This window comes from Xenopus laevis, chromosome 1L (genome assembly GCF_017654675.1).
Source record: "Xenopus laevis strain J_2021 chromosome 1L, Xenopus_laevis_v10.1, whole genome shotgun sequence".
NCBI classification, from domain to species: Eukaryota; Metazoa; Chordata; class Amphibia; order Anura; family Pipidae; genus Xenopus; species Xenopus laevis.
In genome coordinates this window covers 75,927,411-75,948,058 of record NC_054371.1, presented here as the reverse complement: position 1 = coordinate 75,948,058, position 20,648 = coordinate 75,927,411, and the positions used below count along the sequence as shown (strand labels likewise).

The following is a 20,648-nucleotide window of genomic DNA, read 5'->3' as shown; positions in this document are numbered from 1 at the left end:
CAAGGGATAAGCATCAATTGCACCTTGCATGCATCGTTATAAAACTTTGTGATGTGGTGATCTTTCCCTTTAAAGAACTGGGGGTTTTTTTTGTTTTTTTAAGTAGTAAGTTTCTTCTATATTTTCATGTGTTTAAAGGGGCAGGTTACTTTTAAATGATAAACACAGTAATAATTTAAGACCATTTGCTACTCCACATAAAGTTAACTTAAAGGGGAACTGCTCTTTTAAGGTGTGGTTCACCTTTAAATTCATTCTTTAAATTCGGCTCGTCTCCCGCCATACAAACCCTGAATATAGTACGAAACATATGTGTGTGTGTCTAAGGCCACCATTAGGAGTGTCAGTGAAACAAACCAGCCTTTTACTGTAACATTTATATACAGTATTTTGAGTGGGCTGCTAAGCTCAGTAAGTGACAGCAGCACATGGAATGTGCAGTGAATCAGCAGAAAAGAAGATGGGGAGCTACTGGGGCATCTTTTAAGACACAGATGTTCACTGCTAAAGGGCTGTGTTTGCCTTGGGCAGGTACAGAAGCACAAAACATAATGTACAACATTTCTAGCTACTTCTTTCGTTAAGCTTTGCTTCTCCTTTAAAAGAAGTGTTAGCCTGCATTTACTGTTTAGACCTGTAGATAGAAAGGAGTTAACATTAGTAATAACAGACATGCTGTTTTTCAGCAACTAGGAAATCCTTTTTCTTTCTGTGCTGGCCAAGAATGTCACATAAAAGCACATTATTTCCTTTTTGTGGAGCTGAGAATGGCAATAGCCTTATGACATAGACTGGAAATACAAATACTTATATATTTATTCAGTCCTTCAATTAATTACATGGGAGTTTTGTCTTTACCCAAACCATATAAATGGTCTATTTGTCTCTTAAATGAAAGACCTTTGGTGGCTATTTCTGACCATGTCGTTGTCCACCCTCTATTTATTTTTTGTGTTGGTCTATAAATATAAACTGTACTGATGCTTTTAAGTGGTATAGTACACATTCCCTTGCCATTTTCCTGTGGTTGTGGAATGCCCTGATGTGGTTAAATTCCTCTACTTTAAATATGTTCTGAGCTATGGGTCTCTGTATGCTTTAATCAGAATGAATGATACACTTGCACACCCCCAATCAGAAAAAAATACCAGTAGGTTCCTTGTAATTTGTACCCAGGACACATATAATTGGCTCTTTTGGTGGGTAAGTCTGAAGCATGGTTTTATATTTGTAGTTTCCTATGAGGCTTTTGTTTTGTACACTTGGATGTGCTAACTGGAGAGCTGCTGAATGAAAACCCAAATAACTCAAAAACTACAAATAATAAAAAATGAAAACCAATTGCAAATTGTCTCCAAATATCACGCTCTACAGCATACTAAAAGTTAATTTAAAGGTAAACAGCCACTTTAATTACATTTTTCATAATTTTTTTTGTTGGAGCTGTGAAACACTGGGCAATTTAAAGCTTTTGTTTGCTGAATTTGTTCTCGATACAGATGTGTTGTCCAAATGCCTGAAGTTGTCCTTGATTAACTCCCTCTGGCATGAAAATAGCAGTAGCAGCGTTGGCACCCAGTTCTCAACTGAAAACACACAAGGTCTGGTTTTTAGTCAAGAATCGCCAATATTGGGGTTTTCATGTATTTTTCATACCGCTGCTGTTAAAAGGTGGTTTTATGCCACGTTTTAGGATGAAAAAAATAGTTTGTCGAAAATGTCTCTTACGAAGTTGCCCTTTTATCTACTATTCTTCATATTTCTAAATACTGTGCTTATTCTTTCTGCCAGTTGTTATGATACTTTATACATAAACATGTACCAATGCATTACATTTCAAAACTGGAGTCATATGAGCAAAAATGCCCTGTAGATATTACACATATAGCTACATTTACAAATACAGGTATGGGACCTATTATCCAGAATGTTCGGAACCTGGGGGTTTTCGGAAAATGGATCTTTCAGTAATTTGAATCATAAAATTAAGTCTACTAGAAAATCATGTAAACATAACATAAACCCAATAGGCTGGTTTTGCTTCCAATAAGGATTAATTATATCTTAGTTGGGATAAAGTACAAGGTACTGTTTTATTATTACAGAGAAAAATGGAATCATTTTTACAAATCAGAATTATTGGATAAAATGGAGTCTATGGGAGATGGCCTTTCCATAATTATGAGCTTTCTGGATAATGGGTTTCTGAATAATGGATCCCATACCTGTATATCTAATGAAACCATTGTTGTAGTTCCAGAACCAGAAACTGGATCTTGCTGTGTAACTCTTCTTTTTATTTTTTACATTTTGATTGAATGGAATCTGGCCCATCATTGTTTTTGTTTGTGGTTGCTCTCATATTGTGAAGAATAAAAATAGAAGTGAGATATTTTCTAAGGATACATGGTTCGTTAGAGAGAATGGATGCAGTGTTTGTATTGCCTTTTGTGGTGGAGCTGTAGTTAAAGTTGAGCCAGAACAATGCTATAAATGGCAACAACTGCACTGTCTCTGATTATACTTTATCACTGTGCCTCCATATTGTGCACTAAAGAGATCTAAGAAGATCCAAAGACGACCAATACATTTCACCTGCAAATTGATTCTTTTGAACAGAATCGTATTTTACTATAAACTTCTTTTTTTAAGGGAAGTGGCCTGAAGAAATTTTGGTTTTGGCATAACCATTGTATCTTCCTTGCAATGTCCATGCTGCCAGGCAGACTGTTTTGCTTCAGTGTGTGTGTTTCCTTCTGAATGTACAAAAATGCAGCTTTTCAGTTTGAAGAAAATGTATAAATATACCTAAATAACTCATTTGTTGATCTGCTATTTCCTGATTATTTTGCAAGGGAAAACTAAAAGTGGGTTAGGGTCCCATAGTCTTAGATTTTGGACCAAACTGTACGTAAAAAGACAAATTTAGGCAAGTTGTGTATCACCACAAAATCTCCTTTATGTGCCAGAATGTGGGACCTTAGACCCATGCGCTACACAGTTATAAAGTGTGAGTAGGGAACAGGTAATGTGAGGAGAACAGTGACATCTAGGAAGCGCAGAATGGAAAGTGAAAGTAATTGCCTGCTCAGATATTTAAACATCTTTATAACAGGTAGGGATGTTTTAATGAAAAAAAGAATTTGGGTTCATGTTTAATTTGTAAAGGACTCTGATTATGCAACTTTTTATGTATGGATGACAGGTCTATTTTAATTATGATGTGGAGAGCTGTATTGTGAGACAAATTGCATTTGGTCTTCATTTTTAAAAAAATATTTCAGCGGCTCTGTGCATCGGAATATAAACTAGTATCAGGTTGTATGGTTTGATTACTCTAGCAGTGACCCCCACCAACCAGAAAACTACTTTCATAATGTGTATATGAGGGATGGTGCTTATTAAGTATTTTTTGAAAACCGCTATGGGGATGCCATAGGGAACAGAGATATCCATATTCCTTATATACATACCAAATTCTCTGCAATGACTTGTAGTTTAATGCTATAGATATTATCTGATTCTGTTGCTATAGCAGAGTTGGTAGCTGAATCATCCCCCATACCTGTGCTTTTAACTACTTTATATTTTTGCAGTCATCATTTTTCTTTGCGATTCATGCCTGTGGGATATTAAAAGCCTTGGAGCAGTATAGGGTTGGCATGCCCGAATGCTATTGAAGTTCAATGCCTTAAAACACAGCTCGCTTTTTTCCTTATGAACACGTCAGCTATGAAGCAGGAAAAGCCCATAGATTCCCTGACGCATCAGCTGAATTGGCGTCTGGTATGCATTAAATTATGACTCTGGGAATGATCGTTATGATGGCAATTATAAACAGTCAATAAAGAAAGGTATGCAATGCCATGGTGAAAAGAGAGTGGTATCTTAATGCATGGTAATAGATAATCGAGAAAAAAAATGACATTATCTGCATACAATATGGAAGATAAGGTGAGTTATTCTTTAACCTAACTTCAATAAATGTACATCACTGTCTTTTCTAGTGAGCTGAGCACTTCAGTGCTATTTGATATGTGTCAGTGTATTGTAATGTGATATGTTGTGTACATTTATGATGTTAGGTGCAACAGTAACTTGCTTTTATTGCATTTTAGTGCTGGTCCAAAAGAAAAACATGTGCAGGTATGAGATCTATTATTTATAAAGCTGGATACCATGTTTTCCTTTAGACTAAATAAGTGGCTGCCATTCAGCAGTTGCAGGACCAACATATTTGTTCCATTGTAATTGAACCTGAGGGTGATGGGATTTGGAGATTAATAAAGTATAAAGGATATAGTAACATACACATACAACCAACCTGTCTAAAGTGATTATTTTCTGTTTGGTTTGGTTAATTCAGAACTAGAAAAAAGCTATTTCTAACTTAGAGAACTTTCACTACTGGCCGAAGCAAGGAATTAAACACCTAGGGGACCTCTTGCAAAACAATACTTTTCTCTCATATCTCCAATCTCAGTGTACTTCCCAGAGTCTACCACTATTTAGATATTTTCAGATCCGCCACATATTCAGGTCCCAATGTTCTTTCCCACCTTAACCACACTGGCAGTAGAAGAGACTCTGCTTGTGGACAGCCTACAAAATTGGTGTCCAGGCTCTGTCACAATCTACTGGCTACCGCCGGCTCGATGGCAACTTAATATCCCTGACTTTACCCAAGACTACGAGGATGAGGCTATGGAGATCTTGTATAGTAGTCTAATATCTGTTTGAGACTAATCCAGTATAAAGTCTTCCAACAGCTCTATATAACTCCTCTAAAATGTAAAGCAATGGGCAAAAGAGAGGTTGATACCTGCACCAGATGTGGAATCCCTGCAGACAACTTTTTTGAACTGGATAGCCCAGTTTTTTGAAGGGTTGTTCGGGTCAAAACTGGCTGCCTGGTTTTCCAAATTAGGAAAACTAAGGTTCTCCTGAGATTGACGCGGTGATTGGCCAATCGCCGATCACCACATCATAGCCCAGCCCCGACAGCACCATCCCGCCCCACTACATCATGCCCCCCCCCCCACTGCAGCATGGCCTTGCCTCCCCCCGGAGTTCGTCAGGGGGAAAGATGGCAACCCTAGGGCCAAATCAGGAACTTAAATCTGCCCATGTCTGGCCACCTTCATCCCAAAGTTTTTCATCTGTTATGTGCTGTGTACAGAATGTGTGTAACATATGCTTTTTTGCCTTCAATTCAGCCGTGGCTACAAAGCAGCATATTAATACAAACTGTAGAAGCAATGTTTGTGAAACAAACACCCCATATTTAGCAGTTCTGAGTAATAGTACATTTAAATACATATAAAACCCTCTGATTTTCTTAGTTTTGGTGGTCTTTTAGTGGCTCTGGGTGACAGTACTAGCTAACAGTCTGTGTTGTTAAAAATGATCACAAGACAAGGTACAGTCTTTCTGAATATAGATTAGCATGGCATCATTACTAAACTTGGAAAGAGAGTTTCACCACTTGTAGAATGGCTTCTTTCATGTACTAGCCAGCTGTAAGCAGTCATTTGGCATTGAAACTGAAGTCCATGAATAGAGCAGGATAAGAATCCTGGAGATGGTTGTATAGCAAAACAGTTTTTGTTTTAGATGACTGCTCTTGTTCTTAATTACTTTATCATGATGATGTTTACTGCCAGTACCATGCCATTCAATTCTCAGTAGTACTGGTAGTTTTCAAAGCTGCAGTTTACAGTGGGGCCAAAGACCACTGTGCATTATTCTCAGATTATTTGCTAAAGGACTAATTAAAGAATTCAATTTTAGTACGTTGTTGACATTGGATTTTTAAGGCAATTTGCAATTAAATTATTTGTGATACATTTAAAATTATTGTTCTGTAAAAATCTCAGACAGATGTTTTAAACTCCTGTCTGGTTTCTATGGCTTCTCTAGATATAGCCAGTTTAGCTCACTAGGGTAATTCATGACTTGCCATGTTGCCCTTGTGTTGGTTGACCATACCCCATATTATTATTTTTGTTATGACAGAATATAAGGAAAAATAAAATTGTGAATATCAGACACACTAATTCATTTACACATTTTTAAAAGCTTGGGGAAATTGGCAACTGAAAAACATGAATTTTAATGTTTTCATCAATGTTGTAAAATAAATTGTGGGACCCTCTGCAAGAAATTATTTGGAGGTGACTGTTTTTCATTAAACATAGAGAGAGAATACAATACAATATAGTATATGTGTAAAAATGTATATAATACACTACTGTATATCCTGCCAATGATATCCTAAATGGTGCTTAGTGATGTCATCAGTTACAGTAGTTGCTCAATGATGTAAGTTTTGCCATTCCCCATATGTAGCATATTTTACTTTTTATGATGTTATGAAAAAAAATCTAAAAACAGTTTTTTATTTGAAAAAGTGTATTTCCCAGAATCAATTAGTAAATGGATTGGGAAGTGTGGAGAACAGTAAAGAAGGGATCTTCCTTAGCAGTTGTAATTGTGACTCAGTGCTTTTTAGCTGTTATTTCTTCTTTTTCAGACTACATTATGGCTTGTGGCTAGCCCGTAATTTAGCCATACAGGTCTTAAATGTACATGACTCCTTTCTGTCATTAAGTTTAACCCATGGGGACTGAAAACGATTTTTATTTTATGTAGGAATGTGCATTTAGCCTAGCTATACACTTGAAAAATTCTAACTTTTTAAAGGGTTGGTGATTTTAGTGGTTGGCTTTTAGTATGTCAGAGCGTGGACAGTTCTAAGCAATCTTTCATTATATATTTTTCTATAGTTTTTCAATGATTTTCCCTTTTCTTCTGATTCTTTCCTGCTTTCAAATGTGGGTCACTGACCCCATCTAAAAAACAAATGCTCTGTAAGTATACCAGTGTATTGTTATTTTTACTTTTAGTTATTTATCTTTTTATTCCGGCCTTCTCATATTCATATTCCAGTCTCTTGTTCAAATTGATGGTTGCTAGGCTAATTTGGACCCTAGCAATCAGATTTCTGAAATTGCAAGCTGGAGAGCTGCTGAATTTAAAGCTAAATAACTCCACAAATAAAACCACAAATTATAAAAATGAAAACCAATTGCAAATTGTCTCAGAATACCACTCTCTAGATCATACTAAGAGCTAATTTAAAGGTGAACAACCCCTTTAAAAAGGAGCTGTGATTGACTATCGGTAGCTCTTCTGTGGACTGACAGTCTACAGGAGGCTCTGTTTGGCAGTACACTTGGTTTTTATGCAACCCAAAAATGCCTCCAAGTCAGGAATTCAAAAGAAGTTACTGAGAGCAACATACAAGTGGTTGGTGAATAACATAGTGCTCTCAAGCCACCGGGTGGGGGGGGGTTTCACTGGTCTGGCACATGTCAAGCACAGACCCACCCTATTAAATTCATACTTTGGAAGCCTCTTTTAATTATAGTATCACTGCAATACGTTCTTAAATATAGCCCTGTATCTCTCCTTCAGACTACTAACGTGTTTATCTTCCATTATAATAATTAATACTCTTCTTATAGAACAAGACGCCACATTCAAATAGATGATGAACTAAGCATTCCCTTTGTCTTTGTGGAGGTTTTACAGATACGCATTTCACCTTCCATATCTACCAAAGTGTAAGCTGTGTTTTCAGAACATTGACCTTGTTTACCTTGACATTGCCTATCCCACGTTTCTCTATATTATAACTGAAATGTGGATAGTGAGTGCAAAACGATATAAATAGGTGGCATGTTCTGGATTTTAGTTACTCAGATTTTTGAATTTTTTAAAATGAACATGGTAATTAGGGGGTGTGGCCACAAAAAGGAGCATGACAAAAAAAATTTCGCCTCGCGCCAACTCTTTTTTTTTTCTATTTCCAATATGTTGGGAGATATGGTGTATGAAAAAGCGTTTTTCCCCCATAGGCTACAGGCGATTTTGCGCTGTAGCCTATGGGGAAAAAACGCTTAGGCAGTTCGGGGAGTTAGTCGCGAAAAAGACGTGGCGATAAGTCGCCAGGTGACAAAATCTCCCCGAATCTCCTCGTCTGGCCTTACCCTTAAGCTTGTCAAATAAAGAAGTAGCATGCAGTGTTCACTTCAGACCGTGGCACTTACTGGTAGTTAACCCATCAGATTGTTATGTCCATTCCATTATTTTAACTGCATCTGGCATGTAGCATGCAATCTGTTGATCCAAAAACTAACACAATCTCCTCTGGCTCCTGTGCAGTTCTGCATCTCCAGGTAATACTTGTTTCAGTTAGCTAACAGAACACCAAAACATGGCTATATTTAAGGAAAAAATTTGCTCTTGCTGAACTGATTTTACCTCTGCAAACAAGCAGGCAGGGAGTTAAATGGAACCATTTCTGCTTTTGGCTCATATGTACAGGCAACATGGTGTAGTGATTTTGCTTTAGTGGCCAGCCCTTTTTTTTTTCAGCTCTAATTCCATTTACCCTTCTCATCTATTTCTCCTACACCGTTGGGTTTAATGTCTCACAAGTGAATTCAGCATTGCTAAATGCTGTTGAATGATCCAGCCAACTCCAACAAAAAACATTAACAGTCCCAAGCTCCAAATGCATGGATTAAATGCTCGGAAACAGAATAAAAACAGTGGTTTACGTGTGAACATTACATTAGCATAATGTTCCATTAACAACATTTGCTGATGCACTTAAAACTCTAGTGGGAAAAGTCTGAGCCAGACTGAGTTTTTATGAAAGGGAATTTTAGGTGCACGTATGTTGTCATTTAGATTAGGCTGGTTTTCTGTTTATTTATACACAGAAATCTGGTACGTTGTGTTCCTTTCCGCCTAATCATGTGACATCTAGATGCACATTTATCAATATTCGAATTCATGTGAGTTTTTTTTTAACTCACATGAATTGATTTTACGCCAAATTCGTATATTCGATTATTTATTATAAAAATCGAATATCTTAAACTTGGACAAGTCAAAAACTCAAATTTAATTAGAATTGAATTCGATTCAAGTTTTTTCTCTGAAAAAAACTCAAATGTCAGGAAAGCTGCAAACATCTCCAAATTGTACCTCTCCCATTGACTTATTCAGCAATTCGGCAGGTTTTTGGTGGCGAATAGTCAAATTCGATTTCTTACAGGGCCTGAGCAAGATAATTCTCAAAAATGAATTTGAATTTTTGAAAAAAACTCAAATTGAGTTTGGATAATTCCCTAGTCAAATTTGACAGTTTTGACCATAAAAATAATTTGAAAATTCGAATTTTCAGATCCACCCTTAATAAATCTCCCCACTAATGTATGCATGATTTGGCATTCATTAGTAAAGAGCAGCTATCTGAGGAATTTACTTGGCCTCCTAGGAACACTGTAGCTCCACCCTATGTGCATTTTGTAGTTCCACCCAAGGTCAGACTGGTGGGTGCAGGGCCAACCGCGGCTGCTGCCATACGGGCCCCACCGCAACCCCCTACAGGTGCTGCCTCCTCCCCCCCAGGGAGATCAGCGGCCTGGTGGAGTGCCAATGGGGTTGGGTCTGGCCCGGGGGGGCCACCAGGTTTTTTCCAGTCCGACCCTGGTTCCACCTACCCCCAGTCACAAAGATATGTTAAAGGTAACAAACTCCACAGATGGATGGCACTTCCGGACAAAAGGTTATTGTAGAAGACAATGTCTAACACGTACCGGGAGTCAATCCCTTAGTCATAGGCTCCTGCTGGAAACAACAAATTTCTCTTCGATAAGACAAACTCCATTTGTAATTATGGTGTAAGCCTTAAAGGAATTGTTCAGTATAAAAATTAAAACTGGGTAAATAGGCTGTGCTAAATAAAAAATGTTTTCAATATAGTTAAAAAAAATGTAATGTATAAAGGCTGGAGTGACTGGATGTGTAACGTAATAGCCAGAACACTACTTCCTGCTTTTCAGCTCTCTTGGTTTCCACTGATTGGTTATCTGGCAATAACCAATCAGTGACTTTAAGGGGGGACACATATGTCATACCTGTTTGCTTTTTAATCTGACCTGTATACTGAGTATCAATTGCAATCTCACTGAATAGTTACGTCTCATGTGGCCCCCTTAAAGTCGTTGAGTTAGAGAGCTGAAAATCAGGAAGTTATTTTCTGTTCTGTTAGACAGACTCTCACTATCTGCTTATCCAAAAAAATTTTGTCCACATGTCAAAGATACAACCAACGTCTCCTCATCCTTTACCGTGGACGTGTGAATCGTATGTAAAAACGATACTTAAAACTATAAGATTGCTCACAGAGCACCAACAAAATCTGCCCATGTAAGACAACCTTTAATAACATTTTATATTACTCTGCTGAGCTTGGTGAATAGTATGCCTTTAGTTGAAGTGATACATTTGATGCAACAGTAGTATTTCCTTTAGATATGTATCTGAAGAATTGTAGGCATGGCAACAGTTGAGGCTGCTCAGATTGTTATTATGAACTGTGATCTCAGGCGTTGGCCATTAAACAATGGGCAGGAATGCTCAGCAAGCACTGTACACATTTCGATTCCACAGAGAAAGTTATTGTGAACTTCCTGACAAATCAGTATCAGTAATACTAATCCCCATTGCTCCGGTCCCAATGATGAAAATTTGCATGAATAAAGGGGAGGGGCAGGGGCAACAAACGGCAGTGGGCCTAGGGGCGCCTTCTATGTAAATCCAGCCCTGGCAACACTGAAAGGACAATTGCCTGCATTGGGTGCTTCCAAGGCGATTTTTTGATCTCCAGCCTGCTTAACTTTTTTGTTTTGGATCATCAATTTAATTCACTCATATATGTTGTGTTTCAAATAATATACCCACACAAAAAAGCTAGAAAGCACTGCTCTAGATCACTAAAGAAGGCCCTTCGTACTTCAGGCCAGTTGATGCCCCTACCTCCCTATGTTCAGATAGAGGGCAGAAGGTATTGGATTTTCTGAAATACCTGCTCTTTACTGGCATTTTAATGATATATTGTCAGTAGTGACATCTTCAGACCCTGTGGTCACACCTCAGGCAAATTTGTGAATGGTTTGTTACTGGAAGGCATCTGAGCAGTTGGACCAGTAAGTCTGGTGAATGAGTTAAGATTGCCATATTGAAACGTCACTTGAACTGACCCTATAACCTTTAGCCCTTTTTTTTTTTTTTTTAGTTTGTATTCTATTTTCATAATATTTCATCCTTTTTGAGGCATAAAAGTGCAGTAACGAAACAGACAATATGCAATATGTACTACCTGTCCCTATGCAAGAAAAAAAATACTGACAATTTGAAAGCTTTTCAAATTTTTTTATTTAATGCGTAATATGCGTTTGCTAATAATTTTCACTACTGCCTGGGCAAAAAACTTTAATGTGTCTACTTAAGAGGACTAATGTGCCGATACATATAATTTAAAGGAGCACTAGTATAAAAAAAGGGGGCTGATTCACCTTTAAAGGGGACCCGTCACCCAAATAAAAGCATTCCAAATCCTATTTTATCACATTAGTCAAGCAAAATGAACTTTAATTACACTATAAAAATTATTTGAATCTTGTTTCCTTCAGTCTGGGAATTCATAATTATAGCAAGCAGGAAGCAGCCATTTTGTGGACAGTTTTATTAAGGCAAGTCTTGCATCATCTCAGAATCTTTTTTGTGCAGCAGAATGGGGGACCTGATGTCCATCCCCATGCCCTGGCTACACAATTAAACAGTAAAGAGAACGGAGGAATGTGTGGAGAGCAGTGACATCTAGGAAGTGCTGAATGGAAAGTGAAAGTAATTGTCTGCCCCGCCTCTATGCCATTGGCATAGAGGAGGGGCAGACAATATTTGATTGACAGCTGAGATTTTTAAATGAGCTTACAACAGCTATAAATGCTTTAATAAAAAATAGAAATTGGATTTCATGTTTAATTTGAAAAGGACTTTTATTATACAGATTTTTGTGTCTGGATGACAGGTCCACTTTAAATTAATTTTAGTATGTTAGAGAATGGCTATGGTAATTCTAAGCAATTTGTCTTCATTTAATTTTTTTAATTTTTTACAGTTTTTGCATTATTTGCATTCTTCTTCTGAATCTTGAGAAAGGCATTTTAAAAAGGGATAAGAAGCATAAAGTAAGGTCCATGCAGAATATTTTTGCAAAGATGAGAATGTGACTAACCTGTGCAGAGCCCATTGACCTCAATCCAAATAAATACCAGTGAAATTAATTTGAATGTTAACTGCAAGCCAAACCTAATGCACAACATTAGTACCCAAATTGAGCAAATCTTACTAACAATGTTTCAGGGAAGCCTTCCCAAAAGAGCAGAAGCTGTTTATAGCAGCGAAGAGAAGACCATCTTGATATATTAATACCTTTGGTTTTGGAATGAGAGTTTGGACAGACAGGTGTCCACATACTTTGACCATATAGTGATAGTATTACTTTCAGATGGATAAGGAATAGGGATGCACCGAATCCAGGATTCGGTCGGGATTCGGCCAGGATTCGACCACTTTCAGCAGTATTCAGATTCGGCCGAATCCTTCTGCCTGGCCGAACCGAATCCTAATCTGCATATGCAAATTAGGGGAGGGAAATTGCGTGACTTTTTGTCACAAAACAAGGAAGTAAAAAATGTTTACCCCTTCCCACTCCTAATTTGCATATGCAAATTAGGATTCGGTTCGGTATTCAGCCAAATCTTTCGCAAAGGATTCGGGGGTTTGACCTATTCTGAAATAGTGGATTCGGTGCATCCCTAATAAGGAATCAGCTGACATTTTATTTGCCAAAATTATTTAAGAAATGAATCTTTTCTGTAATGTATTGTCAAGCATTTCATTTTTTTATTCCTTTAAACAGTAAGACTAGGCTTGCATGGGAAAACATGCTACAGGTAATAACAGGAGCGGAATTAGCTCCAGTTCTAGTTCCCAATAGCAACCAATGAGCAGTTGGAATTGACTGATATGCAAAAATTTGATTGGTTTCTGTAGGTCTACTGCAGACATAGATCAACTATTTTATTACTATTCATTACTAATATGACTCCACTGACAGATAATCTGAATGCTGACACTTGCATACCGCCCAAAATTCCCTGGTCTTGAAATCTGAATATGTTATTCCATATCCCTGATAGCCCAGGGCATGTCTAGTCACACCCTATATGAATCATATCTGGCCCGCTTTACGGTAATCTTAACACCCTTTCAGTGCACAGTTCTTGCAAAATGGGGGGATATTAATTTCTACTGTGTTGTTGGAACTAGAGTTCTAAATAAAAATAGAAAATGCAATTATAGGACTTATTATTCAGAGTGCTTTAGACCAGGGGTCAGATAAGGAGTCTTTCCATAATTTGTATATACTTTTTCTGCTAAAAATAATTGAAATATTAAATTAAAGCTAATAAGATTGTTTTACCACTAATATGTGCAGTGAAGATAAGAGTGAGTACAAGGTACGGTTTTATTATTACAAAGGAAATAACTTGTAAAAATATATTTATATATATATATATATATATATATATATATATATATATATATATATATATATATATATATATACACACATACACAATAGTGTTTTCTTCTTGTAAAATATGAGTAGCTTAGAACACCATGTGAAGGCATAAGGCCACAAACTGAGTGATTTTATATAGGTCATGGATGTTCGAGGTGACTTCTTATAGGCTCATATTTACAACAGTGCGGTACATTATTTTTTATAATACTCAAGTTTCAGGTCATGTCCCACAAATTACATAACTAAGCACCGATTATATCTGGTGACATAGCTAAGCAATGTTTATAAGGATATCAGTTTCAGGATATTCAATGTTCCTGTGTCATAGTTTTCTGCCCATTGCTACTTTGAATTTTATTATTCTAGTTACATCTTTAGATTTCTCAAAATGTATTTTAATATAATTATATCTATTTTATTTCACAGATGGCTGCTTAATAAGATAAACTATTCTTTTATGGCTTACCTCAGGACCTGAAGCACTCACAAGGGTTATTATATATATACATATTTATATATATATATATATATATATATATATTTATTTTCGAGATCTGGATTACTTCAGATACATTTTGTAGAAGAAACTAATGCTGTGGTAGTTCAATCCATAATTCTTCAAGAGGAATTCTTATTTTTCTAATATTTGTTGCACAAATGGATAATATTGAGAGCACAAAAACAGACGAACATTCCTTAAATCATCATAACAAAGCACTAAATGGTTTTCCAAGATCCGTTTCATCAAACAGTGATGATGAGAAAAATGTTAAAAGCAAACCTAAAAGCATGGCTAATGGCTTGCGAAAAGGACTGAAGCATTATCCAGACTATATCCAAATTACTATGCCAGCGGACTCTAGGAACAAATTTCCAATGGAGTGGTGGAAAACTGGCATTGCCTTTATTTATGCTTTCTTTAACATGGTTCTCACCACCGTTATGATCACAGTGGTACACGAGAGAGTGCCTCCAAAGGAAGTCAGCCCTCCGCTTCCAGACAAGTTTTTTGACTACATCAGCCGGGTGTCTTGGGCCTTTTCTGTTTCAGAGATAACTGGGATGATTTTAGTTGCCCTTTGGACAGTCCAGTGGGTCTTCTTGAGATACAAGTAAGTATAAATAAGTATAAAACAACAGTAATGTCACTATTATGACACCATCACCATTGTACAGGGTGGGGCGGGTTAAATTTGCTACAACAATACTGAGAACTTTTCTTTCACCTGATGGAGAGGATGTGTATATCCGGAATTGACTAGAACGAGCTGTGCCCAACTTTAATTTTGAACACAGCCATTTTAATTTCACTGAAATACACAATAGCAATAGCCATTACTATCTATATATTACTATCTATAGATAGCCATTACTATCTATATATGTGGCTTGTTCTGTTTATTAGCAGTCAATGCCGTATATTTTTTAGTGGTTTATGTAGATAAATATATATCCCCTTTTATTATACCAGCCCAAGGCCTGTTCACAATATAATCACAGGGGAGTGCCTAATTAATTTGGACCCCCAAGTAAGCAAGCCTTTCCTTCTTTAATTACACTGCTTGAAATGCAAATTTCACTGGCAACTTTTGGTGGTCAGAGAGCAAGACTAGTATAAATAACTAATCTGAACATTTTAACCCCTTTTTTTTCTTTCTTTTTTTTTTGCAGATCAATTATAGGACGGCGATTTTTCTTTATAATTGGAACATTATACTTGTATCGATGTCTTACTATGTATGTTACTACACTGCCAGTGCCTGGAGTCCATTTTCAGTGTGCCCCAAAGGTAAACATTTTTACACCGTCATTTTCTGCATTGCCTACCCGGACCAATAATAGCCAGAATCAATACAGCCAGAAATATTAGAAATAACCACTGTTAGGGGCAATGATATGTATGAGTGTTTGTGGTTGTAAATTATATCATATTCATGCTAGGCAGTAGTAAAGCTACAGCTATACAACAGAGCAAATGATCATAGGCCACGCTTGCATATTTTTCATTTACTCCTGTGATCACGCTATTGTGCTGAATAAAAAGCAATTATGGCATTGCATATACATTGACGTAAATGAATACAAGATCACAGTCTGTTTGCCCCTTTTTTTGGGGGGGGGGGCAGTTCACATATTCTCTAATAAACAGTGGGACTTACCAGACTCTCTCACTTACACAAAGAACAAGGTGAGGAAGGGGTTGAATGACTCTGCAAGCCTAAAGAATGTGTGGTGAAATGGATCGTGTGAGTCATGGTCTCCTCTCAGTCTGAGCAAAAACCTATGTCTGTATATAAAAATATGTCTATAAATATTTATTTTTCGCACCTTTTTTTTACATAAGCCCAACTGAATTGACTCGTCAAAAGGGAAGGGGGGAATTATTTACCTTTAAATTTGTTACTCAGGAGAGAACCTTGTACTATGGCCTGGAAATAAAATCTTTTGGCATAATGTAGAATATGTATTTTCATTTCAGGTTATAAAGTGTGTTGATAGCCATGTAAAGTTTAGCAGTTCTTTAACCTTGTTTTTCTTTTGTTTTCAGCTGCATGGCGATTCTTACGCACAATTGCAAAGGATCCTCCGATTAATATCTGGCGGTGGTTTATCCATTACAGGCTCTCACATATTGTGTGGAGATTTTCTGTACAGTGGCCATACAGTTATTCTCACGCTGACCTACCTGTTTATTAAAGAATGTAAGCTCAAAGCAACCTTATTCTGTGTGCTTCTAAAATCAATTTTTGTTAACCTTTGCAGGAAGAAGGTTGCAAAATCTGTAATTAGAGATATCCTTAAACCAGTGCTCTAATCTAAGGCCTATGGCACACATTGGGGGTCATTTATAAACACTGGGCAAATTTGCACCTGAGTAGTTACCCACAGCAACCAATCAGATGTTTGCTTTTATTGTTTTCCAATCACTGATTGGTTACTGCCCAGGTGCAAATATGCCCAGTGTTTATAAATGTGCTTTTACTGCCCAAAGTAAAAGCGCTGGCAAAGAAACACTGGTTCACTCTGTATCTGTGTGCATCAACAGAAGAGAATCTCACATGTGAGTATTTTCTGGCCAGCTCTATTGGCTCACTGAAAAATAAGGAGGGGACCAAATTTGTGTTTTCTTCTCCACTGTATTTAAGCCAGTAGATAAAAAGCAATGTGTGTCATAGGCCACATGCTTATCATGGGCATCACCCACTCCTTTATCATCTGATAGCTCACTAGTGAACTTAAACTTTTATTTATAGGCATGTGATGATCCTACTTCTGTAAATGTTTATACTGGTTACACAGACAATACTATAATCATTTATAGCCACAACATTATTGAATGTAATATTGTATCACAGAAGTGAAAATGGTCTGCTTCTGACTATTTCTAATTGTGCTCTTAAATCAGCAGTTTAATATAGCACTATGGAAAAACGAAATCTTTTTGTCATAAAGCCCTAATAGCTGATTCTCTTATTCTCACACACACGGGGCGAGTTAATTGACTACTTAGGCCCAGGTTAACTTTAGAATTCAGTTATGGAACCCAAAAATTAGTATGAAATGAGTTATTGTCTTTTCGCTGATGTATACCAAAATGTCAAGAGGAGATCATGCAAACCCGTTCCTGGTCAAGAGGTGATTTATGCCCGAGTCAAGTACATCTTGTCCCAGCTTCCACTCGACACCCCTCAACCCAGGTATTCACCATGGCGGCAGCTACAACCTTCCTACCAGCTGTGGAGGCAGCAAACCACCCGACCACTCCCACTCACTTTTACCAGAAATTATATATATTTTTTGGGGTTTTTCAAATTCTGCCACCCTCCAAACAGCTGCACTGTAGGCAGCTGCCCTTTCTACCAATAGTTTTTGCCCTGATGGAAACTTACTCTAAACATCTAGTAAATACCCTTGCTTTAAACCAAATCTGGCATTGGTCTTTGTGGGTCTAACACAATTGCATGTTGTTACTAAAAGTATTTAGTTCATTCCACTATTGGCTCTCTGCTGATGGTTGAAGTTTAAAATATATAGAGCCCAGATTTTATATTCCTGTTTAATGTCCTGAAATGTATACCAATGCCCAGCATCACTAACAGAGGTAATAGGCAATGACTGTTCTGTAGGAGGCCAGCACACAGTTACTTAATTTCAAAGACTAAGTGAAACTGGCTTAGATGGGCAGCTAGGGGCCCCTGTTGGCTAGGTAACTATGAGCTTGCTGACTAGAAATAGGCAAATAGTAGTGGTGATATTCATACTGCTTAGCTGGTACACAATAACTCATCATTGGTGGAAGAGAGAGATCCATGACTCTTTTATAAAGCCCTGTGCTTATATATTGTACAGAACTCCACTTTTACATCTAAGCACCTTATAAATAATACAAAATTATACATTATCTTCTATTTTATGTTATGGTTTTGACACAGTTTATGCACCGCAACACATTAAATAAATAAATAAATAAATATATATATATATATATATATATATATATATATATATATATATATATATATATATATATATATATATATATATATATAGGATTATTGAGAAGACCCGCACTCCATTTTGTGAAAAAATTCAAATGCCTTTTATTGTGTACATAAATCCGACGTTTCGGCCCCCATTGGGGCCTTTTTCAAGGATAATGGTGTACAAACAGAATGTGCTTTATACCCCCCAGAAATGTCGGATTTATGTACACAATAAAAGGCATTTGAATTTTTTCACAAAATGGAGTGTGGGTCTTCTCAATAATCCTGTACACAATACTTTGGACCCTGCACCCGAATTCAGCTGAAAGTATCCGGATTTGAGTGCGGTTTCTACATATTGACTATATATATATATATATATATATATATATATATATATATATATATATATATATATATATATATATATATAATCCAAGAAGATGCCAGCACTCTCGAAAAAACTAAATAATGTGCCTGGGTGCAGAAACAACAAATGCTACATAAACTTCGAAAGGAGTCCAAACTCTCAGGTCTTAAAAGAAAAAAATATTTTATTAATAAAAGCTACAGACTGATGTTTCGGCCTCCCTAAGGCCTTTCTCAAAGTATCAAATAAACCATGGATATGCCTTATATCTACAAACTGGCAGGAAAACAGCTAATTTTTTATGTACAGAACTCCACTGTAACATCTAAGCGCCTTATAAATAATACTAAATTATACATTATCTTCTATTTTATGTTATGGTTTTGATACAGTTTATGCAACGCAACACACACACACACATATATATATATATATATATACACATTACCTAAATAGCTACTCCTGGCCTGTGTTTATAATCACGACTTGGAGTGTGATTGCAGTGGTATCAGATTCATTGCACTTTGTAATATCCAATGTTATCATGTTTTTGAGAACATGGGGATATGCAGGAAACCTAACTCCTTTCATCATCTGCTAATGATAATGACTTTATGAATTTATCTCAGCAGAGCTGTGCTTGATTTTCTCCATATTGTCATAAGCTCTTTCTGAAAACCAGAATTCCATTTATTGTGAGCATCCTGTATCATTTGGGTTATACAGCTTTGTAAGCCAAGACACTTATCGTTGCTACAAGCTCAGGATGCAGAAGGCTGTAATGGTTTCTTTTTATAGCTACTTTCTTCTCAGAGAGATATTCTCTTGTCCTAAACATTGTCACGCATTATGTCATTATGTACCTGAAATAGATGATGGATTGGGGGGTGGCTTATCTTCTAAACAGAATGTAATTAGGTTTGGGAATAGGTTGGTAGCTTAGAGAACAAGTCTGTCTTTGTATGTAGCTGCCCTTTGAAGTAGAACCTTATACAAATGTGTAAAAATGTTCAAGTTTCAGTGCGCTAAAAAATAGACTTTGTAAGTGCCGTATTCACCGATCTCTATGTGGTGTATTAACCTTTTAAATTGCAGCTGAGTTCAAATCAAAGACTACTCACATAGGGAGCACTTTTGCAGGCATATAGTGTAGGCAGCGGCTCCTTTGATGTGTATCGCTTGTGGTATGGTGTATGGGAGCATTTTCTGCATGCGATATAGGTAGCAGGCTCCATCAACGTTTCTTACTTGAGATGTAGTAGCTGTGGATTTAAGGGCGCATATAGTGAAGTATCGTAAGGCTCTTTGGTGAGTCCCAACGAGCGACTGTACTTACCAGACCGAATCTATACAAATGTGACTTCTATTCTGCTACTCTGCATACATACTAACAGTGTAAAATGCCTCAACCATATCCATCTATTCATTGGTAAATTCTACTAGTTTCTGAATTTATACATTTCTGCACTGCAACTTGTAGAGGCTTTCCTGCCACATGCTGGTGAATTAACAAGACATCTAACTGATCATCCCATGTCCCATATTAGTGCACTTTGACCACACACATAGATCATTTGGCCAGATATTTCATCATCCACTTCCATACAAATAGAGGATCATACATTTTGATCAGAATTCAAAATATTGGTGTGGCCATTGTTGTAACAAATGCCTATCATTTACAGGTCTTTATTATTTCATTGATTGATATAGTGGCTTACATAAATATGAATATATCTAAATGCAACGTGCATTTGGAGAACGTACCCCTCCCCCCATCCAAACTTTAGCTATTAAAGCCAGAGCACAGTCCATCACTTCTGGTTACAGGTTGCATGTTGCTGATCAGGAACAAGGAGCAGCCAATGAACTTAGACCAGTGCGTATTTTCCAGGTGTCAAATCTACTGCATAGCTTTGCACTTGAGGAGCCGATACAGGGGACCCATACTTAAAATATCTGGAAAGGCACCAACAACATTAGCTGATATAGTGTATGCCTCTATACAGACATTTTGGGACCTGCCAGAGCATATTTCTACGTTTTTGGGTTTCGAAGGATAATCGTACGATAAAATCGTTCGTATCGAATCGGAGTATGATCGTACTACGTTCGGAATACGATCGTACGATGAATAAAATCCTCCGACTTTGAATGTTGGAGGATTCTATTCGATGGTCGAATTTCGAAGTATTTTCCACTTCGAAATTCGACCCTTGATAAATCTGCCCCTAAAAGTGGCATTTCAATTTGGGGCATCAATCACATGCTCAGTGTCTCAATA

The 20,648-nt window shown here is 37.0% G+C and overlaps 1 protein-coding gene across 2 annotated transcripts in view; it reads left to right on the top strand.

Moving 5' to 3' along the window:
• sgms2.L (sphingomyelin synthase 2 L homeolog) overlaps positions 1 to 20,648 on the top strand; it is a 40,921-nt gene that overhangs the window by 8,927 nt on the left and 11,346 nt on the right. For both annotated transcript variants that reach the window (XM_018251731.2, XM_041590526.1), the window contains exons 2-4: positions 13,937 to 14,622; positions 15,182 to 15,299; positions 16,059 to 16,212. In XM_018251731.2, coding sequence (XP_018107220.1) covers positions 14,168 to 14,622; positions 15,182 to 15,299; positions 16,059 to 16,212 — 727 coding nt within the window. In that variant the 5' untranslated portion in view covers positions 13,937 to 14,167. The remainder of the gene's footprint in view (positions 1 to 13,936; positions 14,623 to 15,181; positions 15,300 to 16,058; positions 16,213 to 20,648) is intronic.